This window comes from Ziziphus jujuba, chromosome 7 (genome assembly GCF_031755915.1).
Source record: "Ziziphus jujuba cultivar Dongzao chromosome 7, ASM3175591v1".
In the NCBI taxonomy this organism is placed as follows: Eukaryota; Viridiplantae; Streptophyta; class Magnoliopsida; order Rosales; family Rhamnaceae; genus Ziziphus; species Ziziphus jujuba.
The window spans coordinates 798,513-820,367 of record NC_083385.1 but is presented as its reverse complement, the minus strand read 5'-3'; the positions used below and the strand labels follow the sequence as shown (position 1 = coordinate 820,367).

At 38.5% G+C, this 21,855-nt stretch overlaps 2 protein-coding genes across 4 annotated transcripts; one reads left to right on the top strand and one right to left on the bottom strand.

The window, feature by feature from the left end:
- Window positions 1-178: 178 nt before the first annotated feature.
- On the bottom strand, window positions 179-4,899 carry LOC107423981 (inactive protein kinase SELMODRAFT_444075). 2 transcript variants are annotated; one of them, XM_025076176.3, is made up of 10 exons: window positions 4,473-4,899; window positions 4,150-4,394; window positions 3,430-3,587; window positions 3,216-3,313; window positions 2,021-3,045; window positions 1,436-1,596; window positions 1,168-1,244; window positions 908-1,055; window positions 652-801; window positions 179-500 (listed from the first exon to the last, which is right to left on the bottom strand). In XM_025076176.3, the coding sequence occupies exons 2-10, from the start codon at window positions 4,319-4,321 to the stop codon at window positions 444-446; spliced, it is 2,046 nt and encodes a 681-aa protein (XP_024931944.2). In that variant the 5' UTR covers window positions 4,322-4,394; window positions 4,473-4,899; the 3' UTR covers window positions 179-443. The 2 variants fall into 2 exon arrangements, with proteins under 2 accessions (XP_024931944.2, XP_015889139.2); XM_016033653.4 differs by having other exon boundaries at window positions 4,150-4,899.
- A 2,882-nt stretch (window positions 4,900-7,781) lies between these two features.
- Window positions 7,782-11,388, top strand: LOC107424025 (protein EFFECTOR OF TRANSCRIPTION 2). 2 transcript variants are annotated; one of them, XM_016033710.4, is made up of 3 exons: window positions 7,782-7,941; window positions 8,237-8,596; window positions 9,188-11,388. In XM_016033710.4, the coding sequence occupies exons 1-3, from the start codon at window positions 7,819-7,821 to the stop codon at window positions 11,072-11,074; spliced, it is 2,370 nt and encodes a 789-aa protein (XP_015889196.3). In that variant the 5' UTR covers window positions 7,782-7,818; the 3' UTR covers window positions 11,075-11,388. The 2 variants fall into 2 exon arrangements, with proteins under 2 accessions (XP_015889196.3, XP_048334670.2); XM_048478713.2 differs by having other exon boundaries at window positions 7,821-7,918.
- Window positions 11,389-21,855: the final 10,467 nt, after the last annotated feature.

Below are 21,855 nucleotides of genomic sequence, written 5' to 3'. Positions count from 1 at the left end.
AAAGTTTTTTTCTTTATTATTTATTTATTTTATTTTTTTTCTTTGAGAAGGTTCAGTTTAGTTTCTTGGCAACGCATATACACAGACATGCTTTAGTTTAGAATTGCTTTTACAACATTCTATTGTTATCACATCTGTTTGACATCTTAAATTAAAAAAAAAAAAAAAAATTTAATAATAATAATAATAAAAATACTGTAATGATAAATAATAAAAGAAAACAAAATCATGGTGGGGTTGAACAATGGATATTCATTGTAATAATTAAAAAGAAAAAAAAAGATCATGCGAGTGGGGCATTGACAGTATGACATCAACCGTGTATATAATAAAAGAAGTTATATTAACAGATTGTCGTCCGTCCTCATTCGATATTGTAATTATAATATTGAATGTGATCAATCAATCCCCGCTGCTCTGCTACGCCTACTCTTACATTAATATTAACATGAGTTGATTGGATTATTCATGGCAGTGTCACCTTCCAAAATCCGTAGCACCTAATTAACAAACCAACCGAAACAAGTTCAAAACGCTTCAGAGTGAGTGAGTGAGTGACACTGAAGCTGCAGTATAACGCAGGCTTCCAAAAAAATTGATAGTGATTTGATGAAGAAAATTAAGCAGAGTCCCATTATCAGTATCACCAACCTGAGACATGCGAGGCCTTGTAAGAGGATCCCGCCTGATGCACAAGGAGGCACATTGCAGCATCTTGTCAACTTCTTGCTTTGAAAAGCACTTCCTTAACCGAGGGTCTATCATTTCTTCAACTGCAAGCTTTTCTAGCAAGGGTCGTGCCTGCTTTGCATTTTTAAGTTTATGAGTTTGTAATACATCCAACACAAACAACATGGCATATATGTACGCATCATCTAAAGCTACAAAAATTTCTCATAATTCATACCCATTCAGTAAGGCACTGCTGGCCCTTGGGGCGATTTATGTCCACTGCTTTCCGTCCTGTTACAAGCTCCACCAGTACTACCCCGAATGAGTATACATCAGCCTTTTCTGTGATTTGTCCACTTTGAGCATATTCTGGAGCCAAGTACCTAAATTGAGAAGCAGGAATCTTTTATTTTTAGTTGCCGCTTTCAGAAAACCATAGGACTAAAAACTTCTTTTTTTTTCTTTTTTTTTTTTTTCCTTCTGTTTTTTTGTTACCCAAATGTTCCAAGTACTCTAGTTTCCACCTCCTTTTCTCCATCCGGTTGCCACCTTGCCAGTCCAAAATCTCCAACCTGAAATCCATCAAATGGGCACCTATCAGTTGAGATATGTCCTACCGATATGCTTAGCCATTTTAAAGTAGCAATTTTAATGTAATTAGACGAAAACAAAACAGTACTCAATGACAGGCACAATGATGCTTCAAGGAGTAGTGAAGAAAATATTCAGATTTTCCTTCCTAATAGGTAATATGAACACTTACTAGTGGTTCAAAATCATGGGTCAGAAGGATGTTGTTAGGTCTCATATCACGATGGACAATGCAACCAACCCTACACTCTTCATGAAGGTATCTCAACCCTCGAGCTGCTCCAACTGCAATTTTTTGTCGTGCTGCCCATTCCAAGAGATCTTGATCTTGCCCTGTACATTTTGAACTTTTCACTTAACTTGGTTGGATAGGAATTTATAATTTATTTAAGAGGCGGATAGATGGTCTTGGCAGATGGAGTGTTTCTCAGTAACTTAATCCACATCTCAACAATTTTTTTTTTCTCACAAAGGCAAAGCATGAGACAAAATGCTTTGACAATCTGATCAAAATCAGTATGCCAGAATTGGGAAATGATAATGATGCCCAATTGAATACCTCAGAACAAGAGAGAATGTAAATTTTAGAGACATTTTTTCCCAACCCCCCGCCCTTTTTTCTTTTTTTTTTTTTGGACAGTTTCATCATCCTAACTAGTTAATTTAAGCCAAATCTTTTCAGCTTGTTAAACTGAAAACCAAAATCAACATTGCAATAAAATCCGAAGTAAGGACATAAGGAAAGATAAGATTTTACCATAAAGATGAGAATCCAAAGATCCATTGCAGATATACTCATAAACAAGCAATCTTCTTCCATCCTCCACACAGAACCCAATTAGCATCACAACATTACGATGTTGTGCACAGCTTAACACCTCGACTTCTGAGCAGAATTCTAGATCACCTTGAGAGCTAGCCAATTTATACTGCTTGACTGCAACTACCTGGCCATCTGGCAAGACACCTCTGTATACAGAACCAAATCCACCTTCGGCCAAGAAATTTACTTGTGAAAAGCCACCAGTGGCGAGTTCCAGTTCAGCATAATTGAACCACCTAGGAGGGTTCCCAAATGCAGGTGCCTTGTGCTGGCAGATGGAACACAGTGGAGGAGGACCAGGAGGTACATTTGTGGATAATGAAATTGCTTCTCTCACACTTCTGCTTAAGTTCAAATCAAGTCTATAATTCAGCACACCAACGTCAGGTTCTCTATCTAGTTTGGACAAATTCTCTAGCAAGGATCCATATGCAGACATCAAGCACTTATCATAGGGTCTTTCTGAACCTTCTACCATATGTTTTGATAATTCATTACTAGCACTGAGAAAATCGGTCATCCATGGCTGGAAAAAAGAACTTGAGAAAGAAGAACTCAGCTTTTCGCTGTTTGTGTCAGAATCAGATTCAGTCAAATGTTTGTGATACTCTCTCTTTAAGCTCCTATGGGCTCCAGATAACAAAAGAGGTGAAGTCCCCAGATCTGATGAGCTTGATATTGATGAAGTTCCAACATCAGTTCTGGTAAGCAGTGACTCATGTTCAGGACTACTTGCAGGAGTTACAGCTGGCACTCTAATCATATTAGACCCTTCAAACTTGCTGATGAAATGATCTGAACAGGCTTCTGATTCAGACAATAAAGGGCAAATCATTTCAGGTTCCATCTTGGGAGAATTGATGAAATTCAAACGAAGAACCTTAGGCTCAGATCGTCTCATAACAACAATGTTGCATTGCAGCTCTTCCATGCAGTATTTCTTTTCATATTTTAATAGTCTGCCAAGTTTTTGCATAAAAAAATAAAATCAACAAACAAGGAGAAGGCTTATGAAAAGACAATTTTTTGAAGTACAAAAAGCTGACAAACAATAAGGAAAGGCAGTTTGAAATAAAAAAGCTTAAAAAAATAATCCTGGAAAACAAGGTTTTGGTATCGTGTTTATTACTTATCCAATATAACCCAGTTTGATTGAATTCTCTTGGCTTCAGCAGCCACTACACCACCACATGGCGAGCCAGAGACAATTTTTATCCTGACCTTTACCTGAAGAAAGTTTAAATGACAGAAAGGATTATCATTATTACAGATGAAGATCCGGGGGGGGGGGGGGGGGGGGGGGGGGGGGGGCGGGGAAGGAAAAGGAAGTTGATTCGCCTGACCTTCTCTGGATCATAAACATTGTGCAGTTGAAGCACCATCTGAGAACATGAATTTACAATATCATCCGTCTCAAATGAATTGGCTCCTCCCGAGAAAGATTTATGATGACCAAAAGCGCAATCACTGGTAAATCTGGAGAAATCCCACATCCTTTTACCTAAGAACAAAAAAGCTTTCCATCAAGCATCAATATTGAACTACCCAAATCACTGTTTTTATCAGAGATGAAGGGCCAAACCTACTAGCCTAGGCATCTTTAGAATTCTAACACAACAAACACATAAAAGAAATTAGAAAGAGTTTCCTAAAGTAAAGATACTAATGGCGGACCTTGTATGATACAAAGTCCGCCTGTCTGTAAGTTTATAACACATTACATTATAAAAGATGAAAAATTGAACACCTCTGCAATTCAGTTGAATATAATTTCCTAAATGTTCCAGGAGTAGTGTTGATATGAGTCATTTTTCCATGTCAGGGACGACAAAAGAAGCTAAAAAATCTTGACTAATTCAATCAACTAATCAGAAGGAAAACTATCAACTTTGCAAGATATGTTCTTGACGGCAAGAAGATTAGCCAAGCAAAATAGCAGGGCAATATGAATGATTAAAAGGAACCTACTTTTAGTCCAGTTAATTTCTATAGAAATTGATCAGCATTTCAAAACAAAGTGAACGTGCGTTTTCGTCAATAAAAAGAGAGAGGAGGAGGATTACTTGAGGTCTGAGAAGGAATGACGACCAGAAGCTTAATGCAATCCCCAGGTTGAACGACATGAGTCAGAGCCCAAACCAGAGCTGCCTTTGAGATTTCCTTGGAAGCTTTAACGGCAACCACCACCACTTTCCCTGCTCCAACCACATGATCTGAGCCTCCCTTGTGTTTCATACCCGACCCACTCCCACAAACAAATCTAAACACAACTTTCAACACACCCTTTTTTCCTCCTCCTGCAGGCTGCCTGCAACTTCAACACACCCCACAATCAAAAACCCACATCAAAACAAGCCAATGCATCATTATTAACGACCAGAAATACCAGCAAACCACATTCACGGGCACCAACTTGCTTTTTCTCCGCAGTCTTTACCCGGTATGACATGAGGAAGAAGCAGAAGCCTAGAAGAAGACACGCACTGTCTTCAAGGTACCTTTAGCCTCTGAGCAGCTGATTAGCTATTTGCCATTAAGGAACATGTGAAAGTCCAAAAACTCTCTCTCTCTCTCTCTCTCTCTCTCAATAGGGCCTTGGGATTAGAGAAAAAAAATAGAGCAATTTTTTCAAACACCAACAAGTTTTCGGTTGTTCCATGGAAACTGAGAAACGGAACCTAACCTACTCTTGTTTTCATGGGAATTTGATTGATTCATGAGAACAAAAGCAGGTGGCCTAAATTGGACTTACTTCTTTGGCATATTCCCCACCTTGTCTCACAGCATGCTACACACACCCGCCACACTTCAAACCCAACTACACGACAAATAAGAAACGGATGCTTTCTAATCCAAGCTCACTTTTGCTTATTTTCATCACTTATAAAGCTTATATACAATTCAATGATTGAAGTTCCACTTCCCTTTTTCAAACTCTTTTTTTTATTATTATTCTTTGATATGATATATTTTTCATCCTTTGCATTAAACCTTATACAAGTTAAAAACTCTATTTTTAGTCTATATATTCGGTCTTTGTAGCAGAGCAATATGAATACTACTTCCCCAAGAAGAAATGGGAACTTTGGATGGCTAAATAAAAGGTTGGTGAGAAAACATAAATGACATTTGATACTGAGTTTGAATTAATTTTATTAAATTGCTCATGATTTATTCCAAGATAACAAGCCACCAGAAAATTGAATTTCAGGTAGATCATATAGTTGAAAACAAGTTAATTTTAATAGTTAATTTTAATTGTATAGTGTAGATATAAATACCATTTCTTCAATAAGCATTTTTGTTGTTTCTTAATCTCAAGTAGTAAATAAACAGAACAGTTTGCCAAGAGACATTCTGCTGAACATGAACAGTGGGTTAAATTAGAGGATGGCTTCTAAGTTTACGCAATGGTACCCCAAAAAAAAAAGGTGGTTTAGGCAAAATTACATCACATAAGTGAATATATATATATATATATTTAAAAGAAAAGAAAAGAGAAAAAGAAATTGGAAACCTTCAAAAGATACTGACGACATTTGTCCTTTGGGATAGATATTTGCTAGCATCTCCTCCATGGCTATTTACTCCTCAAAATAAAATAAAATAAAATAATGAAAAATCATAAATATTGAAGGACCGTCTTCTATTTTGGCACAAAAGAGAAACCAAAGAGCAATGACCCAATGTTTATAGGGATTTGATTTCAATGTTGATGATCCCTTGGCCTCCTCGTGAAATTGACAAGGGAAACACATACTCCATTAATGATAGTGAACTCTGCAGGGCCAACCCAAACCAAAGAGTGTGTGACGTCCCTTCATCAAAATCGTACAAATATCTTCTCTATTGGGTGTATTAATTTCCTTCATGTCATTAACATTTTGCTTATAAGCAATTTCTGAGATGTATAATTACCACAAAATGTTCTGAAATATATCTATGTATAATTATATATGTTACAAGGAATTTTCCTTTTTTTTTTTTTTCTGCATTAAATTTACAGGATATATAAATGAGAAAAGAAAAAGAAAAAAAGGGTTATTTTTTCCTCTTTCCCTTACTAGCCAGTGTAGGTTATTCTGCATATGTATGTTAGACAGGCATTATTACTTTTCATTGATTTCTTTTATATTATTAATTTAAACATATTTACTTATGTACTTGTCTTTCTTTGGAAGAAGATGTATAAATTGCATAATATCAGCAGCAGGTAAATGACCTTAATTAATTTTAATCAATGCAAGCTCCTCCTATTCCGTTTTGGCCCTGCAGAGAAGCTTTTCTGCATATATATATATATATATATATATAGACACACATATGGCCCGGCCTGGCTATTTATTTTTCACTACCTAATTAATATTTGATAAAGTAGCACTACGTATTTTTCACTACCTAACTAATATTTGATAAAGTAGTACAGCTGGTCATTTGACTAAACATTTTACAAAGAAAAGGATATAGAGGAAGCAACAAAGATGATAGGGTTTTGTGGTGCATAAAGCTTTCTCGGAGCATTGGGAGGGTGGGGGCATGATGAAGACTTTGAGCTCTGTGTAATCACTAATATTGAAGAAGAAGACACACTGAATTTCAGAAAATCACAGACACATAGTCCCTCTAGGGATACATAAAAAGCTTCCTGTCCCATTGCTATTATCAGTAACATCATAAAAAATAAAATAAAATAAAAATGATGCTGCTTTTTATAGCTGATAAAAATGGATTCACTCCAGAGAGAGAGAGAAAAAAAAAAAAAGAGATAAAGATGGATTCATTGAGAAAACAAACAAACAAGATGCTCCTTGCTCCCCATTTCCTTTTCCTTGCCACAAATATTCTATTTATTGGGGTGTAAGCTGGGATTCAAGGTCTTGTGCCTTGTGCTTATGCCATATTTATGTGCCCCTACCGTTGATTTGGTGTCTATGTATTATTTTAAAACGAAAAATATATACATACTTTTTTAATCTTGGGGATGAAAGATTGAAACTCAAAATTATTCCATGAACACTATAGATTAGCACTCAAGTTTTGTTATTAAGAATGTGCTCTGTGATTGTTTAATTTTTTTTTTTAATTTCTTTAAATTAAAAAAAAAAAGAGTAAAAAAGAAGATTCGGTACGAATTATAAATGTATTTTCTGTATGAAACAATAATATATAATTCTTTTACATTGGTTACATTATTTTGGAATAATGACCGAGAATGGTTTGGGATGAATATATTAGATTGCCAAGAATTTCAACATTGTCTTCTCATATTTCAACAAAATAAAAAAGTTTAGGTCATTTTTCATAACTTGACTGTTGGGCACTCTTTAGATTAGTTAAAACCAGTGTGGAAAGAAGTCATTGACTTATTTTATATATGTTATCCTTAAGCTCTAAAATTCTACTTTTTTTTTTTTTTTTTTAACTTTAAGACAGAACTTTATCTTTTTAGTTTTTTTGGTAGAAACTTTTGACTTTTTAAAAGCTTTGTTGAGTCATCATCTATTCTTCATTAGCATAGCAACCAAGAAGCCCGCTGATTTACCCCAAAAGAAAAAAAAAATAAAAAATTAAATAAATAAATAAAAGAAAACCAAGAAGCGAGGCCGTGACGTGGGCGAAGACGTAGAGGTCTTTATTAAATAGGACAGAGTGGAAGGGCAAATTTGGTAATTCAGTAAAATTTATGGGGGCTTAAAAATTAACAACGGCGAGATTGACGGTCACATAGCTGTATGAGTCAGAGTCAACAAGAAGAAGAAATGGTAGGAAGCGATTCGACCGCTGTTGTCGTCTCCAGATCGAAGAGGGAAGACCGTACGCGCGCCAAACACGGTACTAAATTCTCCCAATGGAAGGTATATATTTTCTATTCCGGTACTCTCACTCTCTGACTCACTTAATTTGAGGTTGATTATAAAAATACCCAGAATTTATTTTCCTTCTTGAATGATCCCGTTAAATGGAAAGTAAGAACTGCCTTCCTCTCATTGTAAAACAGTTTTCAAAGTTTCCATAGATTCAAAGAAATGAGAGTTGTTATAATTAATGCTGATCTTCTCCTCAAATGAAGTAAATTTCTTTTTGTGGGTTGTTGGCTAAATGGTTAAATAAAAATGTGATTTCTTTTCATATTATGTTTATGTGTGCTAGATTCTGGTAGGCCCTTGTGATTGGGAAGCCTATTCACTTGGAAAGGATGGTGCTGAAAGGTATAGGTTTCATAACCTCCCTGGAATATCAACTCCGGGAGTATATGAACTTGCCATTCCCCTATCTCAGACCGGTGGTCTAGGCCGTAACGTTGCAAAGCTTGATCCTGAAGGCATGGTTGTGGTTTACATTGGACACGCTGAGGACGTGAGGACACGGCTTCAGCATTATGGCCGCACTGGTGCACATTTGGGCAGTGGCTGCTCAACTGCTCACCCAACACCCTGTCTTTCCAAGGGACCTGGATTGTTTGAGGAGATTTTTTCGAGAGGATACCCAATTATGTTTAGATGGGCACCTGTAACTCTCTCTCTCTCTCTCTCTCTCTCTCTATATATATATATATATAAATTGAACATTCGTTGTGTTTCCTTGGAGGAAGAGTTTTAGTAATTGATTGATGGCTTCCAATATTTATTTATGACGATAACTTTTATCATATGATTAGATGCTAGTAATTATCACAAAAAGATTTCCTATTGAATTTTCTCTGTCATTGTTTCTTTGTTGTCTACAATACTTTCCCCTTATAATGCGTGCTATGTTGTTTGCTTTTCATTTCATTTCTACTTATTGAAGCTGGCGCTACTTGTGTTGTGGGAATTACAATCACAAATTTCATAACATTCCTAAAGAGCAACTGAATAGTTCCGGGGCGTAGAAATTGACAATCTCAACTCTCATAAGTATATGATAGAAACAATGTATTTATTTTAAGCTTTTCCTGTCTTCCATGTGATTCATCTCCTTGAGCCCTCGCAATAGATTTCAAGTATGGAAAAAAGTCGTGGATGCAAAGTTCTTTCTTTTCTTTTCTTTTTTTATTTTTTTTATTTTTTATTTTTTATTTTTTTAATGATATTTACTTTTTCAACTCTTGGTTGTCAACAGATGCAAAGTAAAAGTGATGCACAGCAAACAGAGACTCGGCTGCTTGACAAATTTGACTATGCATGGAACAAAAGAATTAATGGTTCACGACGCCCTGATGATATCCTTGAGAAACTGGTGAAAATTTCTTCAGGTTGCAACCATTCCCCTACTATTGACCGAAGGCTTTTATCTTGGAGTCTGGGGCAAATGGGCATTAGGATCAAAGCAGCCAAATCGCTTGCAACAGAGAACAACTTCAATGCTTGTGCTGATGAGGAGAGACCCAATATCCTCTCTCGAGTTTTCAAGTTTGGTAGGTCACGTCCTCGTTCAGTACTGGACACAAGTGGCATTACTCAGGGGAATAATGTCATCTGTGGAGTAGCTTTAACCCTTGATTCAGTTTGTACAAGAGCACCAGTTGAAGGAAGAATGAGATGTGCTGAACACAAAGGGATGAAGATCAATGAGTTGACTACAGTCAGGATATCAAATTCAAATGGCATCTATGGCTCACAATATGGTGTTATTGACAGCTCAAAGTCTGATGGACATGGTAAATCAGGTTTCAGGCATGGCACAGTTACAGTCGAGTATCATGTCAGCAAGAGCTTCAGTCCTATTTGTGGATTTACCTTGACTGATGGTTCACCTTCTAGAAGGCAGGCTGTTCAAGGTAATAAAAGGTGTGATGAACATAAAGGGAGAGGAATTGGGAAATCCAATTCCCGATTGGTGTCAACTGAGGAAAAACCACTTTACACTCTTGATGTTTTTGAATCAAATAGTGGTGACACTTCAGAATATGACAACATTACATGTGGAGCAACTACAGAAAACGGAACTGCATGCAAAAGAGAACCAGTAGAAGGAAATAAAAGGTGCCGGCAGCACAGCGGCATGAGGGCTGGTGGTGACACTTCAGTTGCAATATGTAATCATGGAAGATTGGAGGATGAAGTTTTGTCCAGCAGAATCAACCAGAACAAGAATGGAATAGGTGTTGTTACATGTGGAGCTACTACAAACAACGGAACTGCATGCAAAAGAGAACCAGTAGAAGGAAATAAAAGGTGCCGGCAGCACAGCGGCATGAGGGCTGGTGGTGACACTTTAGCTGCAATATGTAATCATGGAAGATTGGAGGATGAAGTTTTGTCCAGCAGAATCAACCAGAACAAAAATGGAATAGGTGTTGTTACATGTGGAGCAACTACAAACAATGGAACTGCATGCAAAAGAGAACCAGTAGAAGGAAATAAAAGGTGCCGGCAGCACAGCGGCATGAGGGCTGGTGGTGACACTTCAGCTGCAATATGTAATCATGGAAGATTGGAGGATGAAGTTTTGTCCAGCGGAATCAACCAGAACAAGAATGGAAGAGGTGTTGTTACATGTGGAGCAACTACAAACAACGGAATTGCATGCAAAAGAGAACCAGTAGAAGGAAATAAAAGGTGCCGGCAGCACAGCGACATGAGGGCTGGTGGTGACACTTCAGATGCAATATGTAATCATGGAAGATTGGAGGATGAAGTTTTGTCCAGCAGAGTCAACCAGAACAAGAATGGAATAGGTGTTGTTACATGTGGAGCAACTACAAACAACGGTACTGCATGCAAAAGAGAACCAGTAGAAGGAAATAAAAGGTGCTGGTGGCACAGTGGCATGAGGGCTGGTGGTGACACTTCAGAGTATTACAACAATTCAGCTGCAATACGTAATCATGGAAGATTGAAGTATGAAGTTTCGTCCAGCAGAATCAACCAGAACATGTATGGCATAGGTGTTGTTACATGTGGAGCAACTACAAGAAACGGAACTGCGTGCACAAGAAAACCAGTACCAGGAAATAGAAGGTGCTGGCAGCATACAGGCATGAGGGCTGGTACTTCTTATTATTAATCCTTGTATCGATTTGAATAAAGAACAAGTACAGTGACCCGTGGAGTTACATTACAGGACCGGTCCATCTGTATGAGAATTCCTGCTCGTGGAAGGAAGAGGAGTGAGCAGCATAGAGGAGGAAGACCCTGATAATAAAAATTATTTTTATGTGTATAATTAGAGATATAGGCTTTTTGCAAATTGCAATGTGTTGCTTGTTGTGTGCATTGTTTGTTTTATCTCTTATTAAATGTATTTTGTATCTGTATTTGGCATTGGCATAGTGTCACGTTTCGCATGAAAATGGAGAAATTCTTGAGGCTTATCCGGAATATTCAAGACTCTCCTTGAGAATTCATGATAATTCAAGAGAAATCTAGAAGGATCCGGAAGATTCTAGAAGCTTTTAGGTAAGAGAATTCTAGAAAGTTATAGATGATTGAAGAGAAGTCTAGAAGGTTCTAGATGACTCAAGAGATCTCTGGAAGGTTCTAGAATACTATAGAACAATCTAGAACTTATATACCTTTCTAAAACATTCTAGTATCATGTAGTAAGATGGCTTTCTAGAATAGTCCATAAAAATATCTAGGAGAATTATCTATAACCTTATCTAGGATAGTGTCATGTGTGAAAGATCTAGAATGTTGTATCCTCGTACTACATGCCAAGTCCTCTATATAAAGGGGGTGAACCCTCATTTGTAAATAGAACGAAGAATCCACACATTCGCTTGTAAAGCTCTCTTTTAAGCAATATACTTTCATTCTCCCAAATTCTCTTTTGTGCTCTAGTTTTCTTTGCTTAACTTTTATTTCTTGTGAACAAAAAGCTTACTTAGTTGCAATAAAAGGTTGGAATAGCAACTAAGGCCGCACAGCTTGAAGGGTAAACAAACAAGTCCGTGACAAGTGGTATCAGAGCTTTGGTTAGAGCTAGCATCTAGAGCAACATGTCTTCATCAGAGGTTGTCGTTGAGGAGGCAAGGGGAAGGGAGACCAGTTCCAATGCTGGAAGGAAAGGACGAGGGCGTTCAAAGTTGAAGGACGTTCTCACTGCCATGGAGACCAAGGTGGTCAAGATGGAGTTGGCCGTTGCCGACATGTTGGAGCGGCTTGATCGTGTGGAGCAAGGCATAGAGGAGCTTGATGGTCGTGTGGGTGACCAAGTGAGGGAGCTTAGAGGTACCATGCAAAGCACCAACGAAGCCAACACCGAGGCATGGCGTCATGAAAGCCAAGCTTTCCAAACAAAGGTAATTGAAACCTTGTCCCTCATGCAAGCTCAATTGGACAAGTTTAAGAAAAGCTTAGAGGAGACACGTGGGGATTGGGCATTATGCAAGCAAGCTGCAACTAAGGACACCATTACTACTTAACAAGTAGTCTCTACTCCAAGAGTGGATGTTCCCAAGCCAAGGATTTTAGTGGAAAAAGAGATGCCAAGGAGTTAGACAACTACATGTGGCATATGGAGCGGTACTTTGAGGCCTTGGATTTTCAAGATAAGAAACAAAAGGTAAACACCCCAACCCTCTATCTTACTGCAGTATGGTGGCGTAGAAAGCATGAAGAAATAAAGAAAGGCACATGCGTAATCAACTCTTGGGAAGAATTAAAGAGTGAACTAAAGAAGCAATTCTATTCCGAGAATGTGGCAAATGATGCTAGAAAGCGCATGAAAAAGTTGAAGCATCAACGATCCATTCGTGAGTATGTGGAGCAATTCTCCTATCTAATGCTCCAAATTTCCAACATGAGTGAGGAGGATCTCCTTTTCAACTTTTCATGGATGGATTGCAACCATGGGCATGTCAAGAGCTTCAACGAAGGGGTGTACAAGACATCTCAACTGCACTCACTACGGCTGAAACTCTTGTTAAATATAGTCGAGGTGAGTCTTCTAACCCCAAGCCTAAGAATAATTATACTAAAGGTGGGGGAGCCAAGTTCCATAAAACTTCCCAAAGTAAGGAGCATCAAAGAAGGCCACCATTACCTAGCAAAGATTGGAAGAAAGGAGCCAAGCCCGAAGGAAAATTGCTTCCTATGTGACGGTCCCCATTGGGCAAGAGATTGTCCAAAGAGGAAGTCATTAAGTGCCATGCTCGAAGAGAGGGAAACTCAAGAGCGAACACAAATGGGTTGTTTACAACTCCTCAACTCATTGAAGGCTAGACCGATCCCAGCTCACAATGCAAAGAACAACTCCTTTATGTATGTGGCGGCACGTATTAATGGTAAGGATGCTCAAGTCATGGTGGACACTGGAGCATCTCACAATTTCATAAAGAGGGAGGAGGCCATGAGGCTTGGCCTAAAACTTGACAAGGGTCAAGGTTGGTTAAAAACTATGAATGCTGAAACTAAACCACTGGATGGTATGGCTCGTAACGTGGAGTTACACCTCGGTACTTGGCAAGGTAAAGTCAACTTCTCCATTACTCCTATGGATGACTTTGATATTATGCTTGGTATGGAATTTCTTAGACAATTCAATGTGGTGCCACTCCCTCGCTACAACACAGTGTGTATAATAGAGGGAGGCCCTTGCATGATCCCGATGACGCACAAGCCGAGAACTTCCAACCATTTCTCTGCCATACAACTCAAGAAAAGGGATAAGGAAGGGAGATGCTACATTCCTTGCTACATTACGTGAGGAAAAAAAAGTTACTTCCAAGGAGCCATCGAAGGAGATTATCCAAGTCCTTGAAGAGTTTAAAGATGTCATGCCACCCGAACTACTTAAAAGATTTCCACCAAGGAGGGAGGTGGATCATTGCATTGACTTGGAGTCCGGTGCCAAACCACCCGCAATGGCACCATATCGCATGTCTCCCCCGGAGCTAGAGGAGCTAAGGAGACAACTTTTAGATGCTGGTTACATTCAACCGTCGCAAGCACCTTATGGAGCACCCGTCTTGTTCCAAAAGAAGCACGATGGTTCGTTAAGACTATGCATTGACTATAGGGCACTTAACAAGGTCACCTTTAAGAATAAGTACCCTATACCATTGATAGCCGACTTATTTGATCAACTTGGAGGAAGGAGTCCCGCCTCATTCAAGGTTGCTAAAACTTGGCATGAGCAAGTGGACTTAGCAAGGTTATACCTTCATAAAGTAACCAAGAAAATGAAGAAATGGGCTTACACAAAAAGAAGGCACGTGGAGTATCAAGTGGGAGACTTGGTGTTCGTCAAAATCCTTCCATCCCAACACAAGTCTACCTGAGGGCTACATAAAGGCCTTGTTCGCCGATATGAAGGGCCATTTCCGATCATCAAGAAGGTGGGCAAGGTATCTTATAAGGTAGAGTTACCTCCAACACTCAAACTTTACCTGGTCTTCCATGTAAGTTGCTTAAAGCCATACAACAAGGATGAGGAAGACCATACAAGAGGGGAGTCCAAGCGAACACCAATAGGGGTATACAACACTTATGACAAGGATGTGGAGAGCATCTTAGCTAATCGAGTAGTTCGTGGTAGGGATAACCATCCGAGTCATGAGTACTTGGTGAAATGGAAGGGACTACCCGATAGCGAAGCAAGTTGGAAACTTGCTGATGCACTTTGGCAATTCAAAGATCATATTCAAAGGTTCAAGGAAGAAGGCGCGACGAGGGCATCGTGAAATTAGGTGGGGGAGAGTGTCATGTTCCGCATGAAAATGGAGGAATCCTTGAGGCTTATCCGGAATATTCAAGACTCTCTTTGAGAATTCATGATAATTCAAGAGAAATCTAAAGGGGTCCGGAAGATTCTAGAAGCTTTTAGGTAAGAGAATTCTAGAAAGTTATAGATGATTCAAGAGAAGTTTAGAAGGTTCTAGATGACTCAAGAGATCTCTGGAAGGTTCTAGAATACTATAGAACAATCTATAACTTATATACCTTTCTAGAACATTCTAGGATCATGTAGTAAGATGGCTTTCTAGAATAGTCCGTACAAATATCTAGGAGAATTATCTAGAACCTTATCTAGGATAGTGTCATGTGTACAAGATCTAGAATGTTGTATTCTCGTACTACGTGCCAAGCCCTCTATATAAAGGGGGTGAACCCTCATTTGTAATAGAACGAAGAATCCACACATTCGCTTGTAAAGCTCTCTTCTAAGCAATATACTTTCATTCTCCCAAACTCTCTTTTGTGCTCTAGTTTTCTTTGCTTAGCTTTCATTTCTTGTGAACAAAAGGCTTACTTAGTTGCAATAAAAGGTTGAAATAGCAACTAAGGCCGCAAGGCTTGAAGGGTAAACAAACAAGTCCGTGACAATAGGCATAGATAGATGTATAGTATAGAACTCAATCCCAGTGGGGTGGCCATGGATGTAATGTAGACAAACTTTGTTGTTGTGTTTTATTTTGGTAATAAACTTTGATCCATCTTGTGGAGTTGCATGCATTTTGTTTAGAGAAGAAGTTTTTATTGTATTTATTGACAAAAAAATAAGATAAGATTTTTTTTTTCATTGTACTTTACGAGAAAAACAAGGCCCGAATGGAGAGCTGACTAAACCCAAAACGCAAAATCAAATTTGAAAAAGCAAAAATAAAAACAAGAAAAAACACAGCCACACACAACGACAATCCATGTAGAGTCATGAGACTGCATATCGTCTTGTTTCATGCTCTACCATTAATACCCTTATCCCCTTCTTTTATTTTTATTTTTTATTTAGTTTTGAATTTAATCGCATAATTTGGTCAGATGAGACCCTTCCCAACCATCTCTTTCTCTTCTTCTTCTTCAACAAAATACGCATGCATGCCCGCTTGCAGATACAGATACTACGGTCACAGCCAGCCTTCGTCCGTCTTCGTAAACTAAATGCCGGCGGGATAGATGTGGTATCCATCTCAACAGGCGCAGGCGTCAGAGCTTCAGGCGTCATCGTCGGATGATGAGGCGTGGGTGTGGGAACAGATAAAGGCAAAGGCTCGGCGCGACGCCATGCGGAGTCAGAGCCGGCGCTGGCGAGCTATCTTTACTCGCACTCATCGCTGGAGAGATCATTGTTGTTTCACTTGGGAAACAAGCACTGCTCTTCCACGCTGCTCTCCACCATCCACTACGATCTCTTCCTCAATGCCTTCTCCAATGTTGCCCTCCGTTCCGCTGCCGTCGCTGACCTCCGTGCCGCTCGCGAATGCGACCCCGCTTGCATCTCTTTCTCTCACTGCCTCCTCAACTACAACTAAAGGGTTTCTTGGCCTGCCAGGTCGCTTTGTGAATCTTGTAGACACATATGATATCCTTATTTAAATTAGAATTTAAAACATTTTAAAATTTAGAGATATTTAATTTAATTTTTTTTTTAAATTTAAATTTTAATAGATTTTTAAAAAATATGAAAAATTTTATAGAATTAAAATGCAGATTTATTCCATTAGGGATTTTGAAAAACTGAAATGCTTGAAGGGGTAGATGAGGGAGGCTGGTTATGTGGCTGATACAAGATATGTTCTTCACGACATTGATCAAGAGGCAAAAGAGCAGGCCTTGCAGTATCATAGTGAGCGTTTGGCAATTGCATATGGTCTGATCAGTACTCCACCAAGGACAACTCTTAGGATTACGAAGAATCTTAGAATCTGCGATGACTGCCATAATGCAATCAAAATTATGTCCAAATTTGTGGGGTGGGAGCTGATTGTCAGGGATAAGAACACCTTCAATGGTTTTCCGTCTATTTAAAATTTTTTTACTACATCAGATAAATAGATAACATTTTAAAAAAAATATCCCCAATAGTTTTATGCATTAGTTCCGTAAGCAAAAAAAAAAAATAGAAACTGTAAAGGATATTGTATATTTTTGGAAACTCTGTTAGACAGGCTAAATCAGTATTTTATTTATTTTTATTGATTTTTATAAAAAAAAAAAAAACTTCTGGTAGGTTTTTGATTTTTTTTAATTAAATATAATTTTAAAATAAAAAAATTACACATTAGTATTTCAGAACATTTTAAACAGAATCCATTGGAAAGAAATTATCTAAAACATTATCTATTAAATAGAAAAAATATCATATAAGTATGAACACTTTCCAAAATCAATGACACATAGACTTCAATAGAAAAAAACTATTGGAGATGCTTTAATAAGCAGAATAAATGTTACTTCCACGAGAGGAAAACAGGAACTTTGGATGGCTAAATGAAAGATTAAAGTGAAAACATAAATGACTTTTGATAGTGAGCTTAAAATAATTTTATTAGATTACTCATAATTTATTCCAAGATAACAAGCCACCGGAAAATTGAATTTCAGGTAGATCATATAGTTGAAAACAAGTTTAATTATATAGTATATATAAATACCATTGCTTCGATAAGCATTTTTGTTGTTTCTAAATCAAGCAGTAAATAAACAGAACAATAAACAGAACAGTTTGCCAAGAGACATGCTACCAAAAATGACAATGCGTTAAATTAGAGGATGGCTGCTAAGTTTATGCAACAAAAAAAGAAAAAGGATGGTTTAGGCAAAATTACATCGCATAACTGACATATATATATATATATATATATATATATGTGTGTGTGTGTGTGTGTGTGTGTGTGTGTGTGTGTGTGGGTGTTTATATATTTAAAAAGAAAAGAAAAGAGAAGAGAAGAGAAAGAAATTGGAAACCTTCAAAAGATACTGACGACGAAGAGAAGAGAAAGAAATTGGAAACCCTCAAAAGATACTGACGACAAACATTTGTACATTGGGATAGATATTTGCAACCATCTCCTCCATGGCTATTTACTCCTTAAAATAGAAAAAGAAAAAATGAAAAGTCAAAAATATTGAAGGACCGTTTTCAACGTTGGCACAAAAGAGAAACCAAAGAGCAATGACTCAATATTTATAGGGATTATGGTTTCAATGTTGATGGTCCCTTGGCCTCCTTGTGAAATTGACTAGGGAAAACCATAATCAATGATAGTGAACTCTGGAGGGCCAACCCAAACCAAAGAGTGTCTGACGTCCCTTTATCACAATCGTACAAATATCTTCTGGATTGGGTGTGTTAATTTCCTTCATGTCATTCACATTTTGCTTATAATCAATTTCTGAGATATAAAATTACCACAAAGAAGGTTTTTTTTTTTTTTTTTATCAAAAGGAGAGTTGTATTAACCAAAACACAAGCATACAAGGAACAAGAACACCAGCATGCTTGAGAATCAAGCTGCAGCCTAATTGCCGCAGTCTTGATTATGAATATAGACAAAAATATCAAAGTTTACAAGAGGCTCAGTAAGATCAACATTATCATTATCTAAGCCCCAATGGGATGCCATGTGGGCTAGCTTGTTTGAAGTTCTAGGGGTCCACACAAAGGAGATAATTTTAAAGAAACAACAACACTCCAAAATTTGTTGAATGAAGGTAGCAGTCGCCCAGTGACACAATCGTAAAGTCGGGTTGTTGATGTTGTCAATCACAGCCTTGGCATTGCTCTCACAGCAGACTTTGGAATAGCCCTCATCAATGGCTAAGTTGATAGCTCTGAATATGGCTACTGCTTCGGCGACCTCAAGAAGAAAAATTGCATGTCTAGGCCACTTTTCAAAGTGGCATCCGAGTTTATTTTGATAACTCCAGGTGTCGGAGCCTGCCAGGCGGTGTTTGGTGGAGGTAAAGCTGAATAGGTAGTATAGATTGGAATGATTCTAGTCCTAATTGGAACACGAGGGAATTCATTGAATCTTAGATTGATAGTCTAACTTCCTCCTCAAGAGCACGCATGGTCCCCTCAAAAACCATCATGTTCCGAAGTTTCCACAGGAGCCTCAAGAATTAGCACACTGAACAGAAAAATTTGTGTTCATCATCTCTATGGACAAGGAGGTTCCTGCTAGGATGAATTAGCCACTCAAGGTAGGTCTCTAGAGTGGATAGGTGATAATTCTCCCATTTAATTGACCAGGATGAGGCTAACCATAATGCTCTAGCAATTGAGCAGGTAAAAAATAGATGCACTTCGAATTCTAATTCGTTACACTCATGAGGACAATAAGGATGGTCAACCTCCCAGCCTTGATGAATGAAAGATGCTCTCATCGGGAGGCATTTACCCGAGAGCTTCCAAAGGAAGAATTAAAGTAGTTCATGTAAAGTGTTGTTCCACAATGACCGCCACCACTCCAAGTTTGTACTTCGTACAGGGTGCAGATATTTGTAGATAGATTTCACTTTGAATTCACTCGACGAGGTACCTAACCAAACGAGCTTGTCGTCCAAATCCATATTGGCCCAAAAAATTTTGGTGATATTGGTGACCGTGGTTCCATCAAACAGGTCACAAAGCCGGGTGATGTTCCAGGCTCCATTGGAAAGCATTAATGAGTCTACCATTCCTACCTCCATAGATACCAGATTCGGGTTCGGAATTGGCTTGAAGTCAGGATTATCGGGAATCCATGGATCCTCTCAAAAATTGATATTGCACCCTCTTCCAACCTTGAACATAAGCATTTCGCAAGTAGGGGTCTAATGCTAAGAAGATCCTTCCAATACCAAGAGTATGAACGTTTCCGACCGCACTGCATAAAGGAAGAGTAAGGGAAATATTTGGCTTTTAAAGCCTTTACCCAAAGCCTGTTCTCTGTTGCCTCCAAACACCAACCCAACTTGCAAAGTAAAGCTTGGTTAACCTTCTTAAGGTTTCTGATTCGAAGTCCACCTTGGAATTTAGGCTTGTAGACCTTATGTCATGAAATGGGAGTGTAATTGGACCTCTGCTGGTCATCATCTTTTCACAGGAAATTCCTTGCCAATCTATCAATACTTCGACACCAAGCTAGGGGTAGTTTACAAGTAGAAAGCGAATAGATTGGGATGGCATTGATTACAGACTTGATTAATACATGCTTTCCAGCTTGTGATAGTAAACGAGCTTTCCAACCCTGAAGTCTAACTTCAACCCGTTTCTTTATATCTTCATAAGCCATAGATTTGTTTTTCCCAAGAAATAAAGGATTGCCAAGATACTTAGCTTCTCTAGGGAGTTCTCTGAGATGTAATGCATTCTTTATGGCTCGTTTGTCCCTAATCGAGACATTCTTAAGAAAAAACAACTAGATTTGGAAAAATTTTACAAGCTGCCCAGTCCAGTCGCAATATTGTTGGACACATTTTGTTACGGCTAGAGCTTCCTTTTTGTTTGCCCTGCAGAAAATTAGAATATCGTCTGCAAAAAACAAATGAGTTATCATTGGCCCATTTCTCCCGAGTTTAATGCCATGAATTTTTCCCTCGGCTTCAAGCTTATAGAGTAGCCTTGAAAGTAATTCAGCAAACATGATGAACAAATATGGAGAGATTGGATCTCCTTGTCTAATTCTGCACTCCATTTTCACCCTTCCACAAATGCTGCCATTAAGAAGAATGTCAGCATGATCAACTGAGTAACACTACCCTAACAACCCTAGAACCCAAGCCGAGAAACCAAAATTAATGGGAATCTCATGAAGCAGTCCCCAATTAATTCGGTCATATGCTTTGTGCATGTTAAGTTTGATCCCCAATAGACCGCTTGTACCTCGAGTTTTCTTCATTGTGTGCACAATTTCATTCACCAGGATTGTATTCTCCCCAATCCATCTCCTAGGGGTGAAAGCAAATTGATTTGGGCTTATTAGGTTGGGGGGCAAAGGACAAAGGCGATTAGCAAGAAGCTTCGAAAAAGTTTTGTAGACTGTGTTGCATAAACTGATCGGGTGAATATGGTTGAAAAGAGAAATGGATTTGGTTTTGGGGATTAAAGCAATGAGTGTCTTGTTGATTGCTGCTAGGAGAATGCGTGAGATAAATGCGTCTTGGATAACTTTTGTTACATCGTGGCCTACGATGTGCTAAAAATGTTGGAAGAATAAGGCAGGCATCCCGTCGGGACCTAGGGTCTTCGTAGGGTGCATCTGTTTAAGCACTTCTAAAATTTCCAATTTTGAAGGCATAAAGGCTAAAGAAAAATTATCCGTAGTAGACACCACTGGCTGGATCAAATCTGGAAGAATAGGACAATTTGCCACCCCTTCATCTCTAAAAAGAGCAGAAAACTTCTCTACGAGGTACTGTCCCACCTTATCTCTATTCTGAAGCTAGGTACAATTGTCACTCTTAATCATGGCGATGAAATTTCTCTTACGATGAGCCACTGTGGTTGCATGAAAGTCCTTCGATTTCCTATCTTCGGCTTGTAACCATAAGTCCCTAGTCTTTTGGCGCCATAGAAGTTCAAGTCTATAACGCCCTTTTGAAATTTCCCGCTGAAGAACATTTTCCTAAGCGATTGTTGCTTCTGAAGGGTCTAAGCTATAAAGGAAAGATAATTGGTCCTCCAAATCCTTAATCCTAGTTCGACAAAACGCAAATTTTTCTTTGTTCCATACTCTAAGTGCTTTCGCCGTGCATTGAAGTTTAGCTGCTAAGGAAACTCGTCTTCCCTATCGGGCAGCTTCTTGCCAAGCCTCATTAATAACTATTTCACACGTTGAGTCATGGGTCCAAGCTTCTATAAACCTGAATGGCCTGGGCATCTTAGCAATATCGAGGTTTTGACACAACAGGATAGGAGAGTGGTCTGACTGAGATGCAGTAAGATGAATCACCCCAGCCCTGTCGAACATGAGGCTCCAATCCGGGCTAGCTATCGCCTAGTCAAGCCGTTCTTGAATATTTGCTAAGCCTCCTCTTCGATTACACCAAGTAAAAGGATTTTCGGAGAATCCCAGATCAACTTCCCCTACTTCAAACAAAAAATTCTTCAGGAAAAGGTTGGATTTATCTTAAACCTGT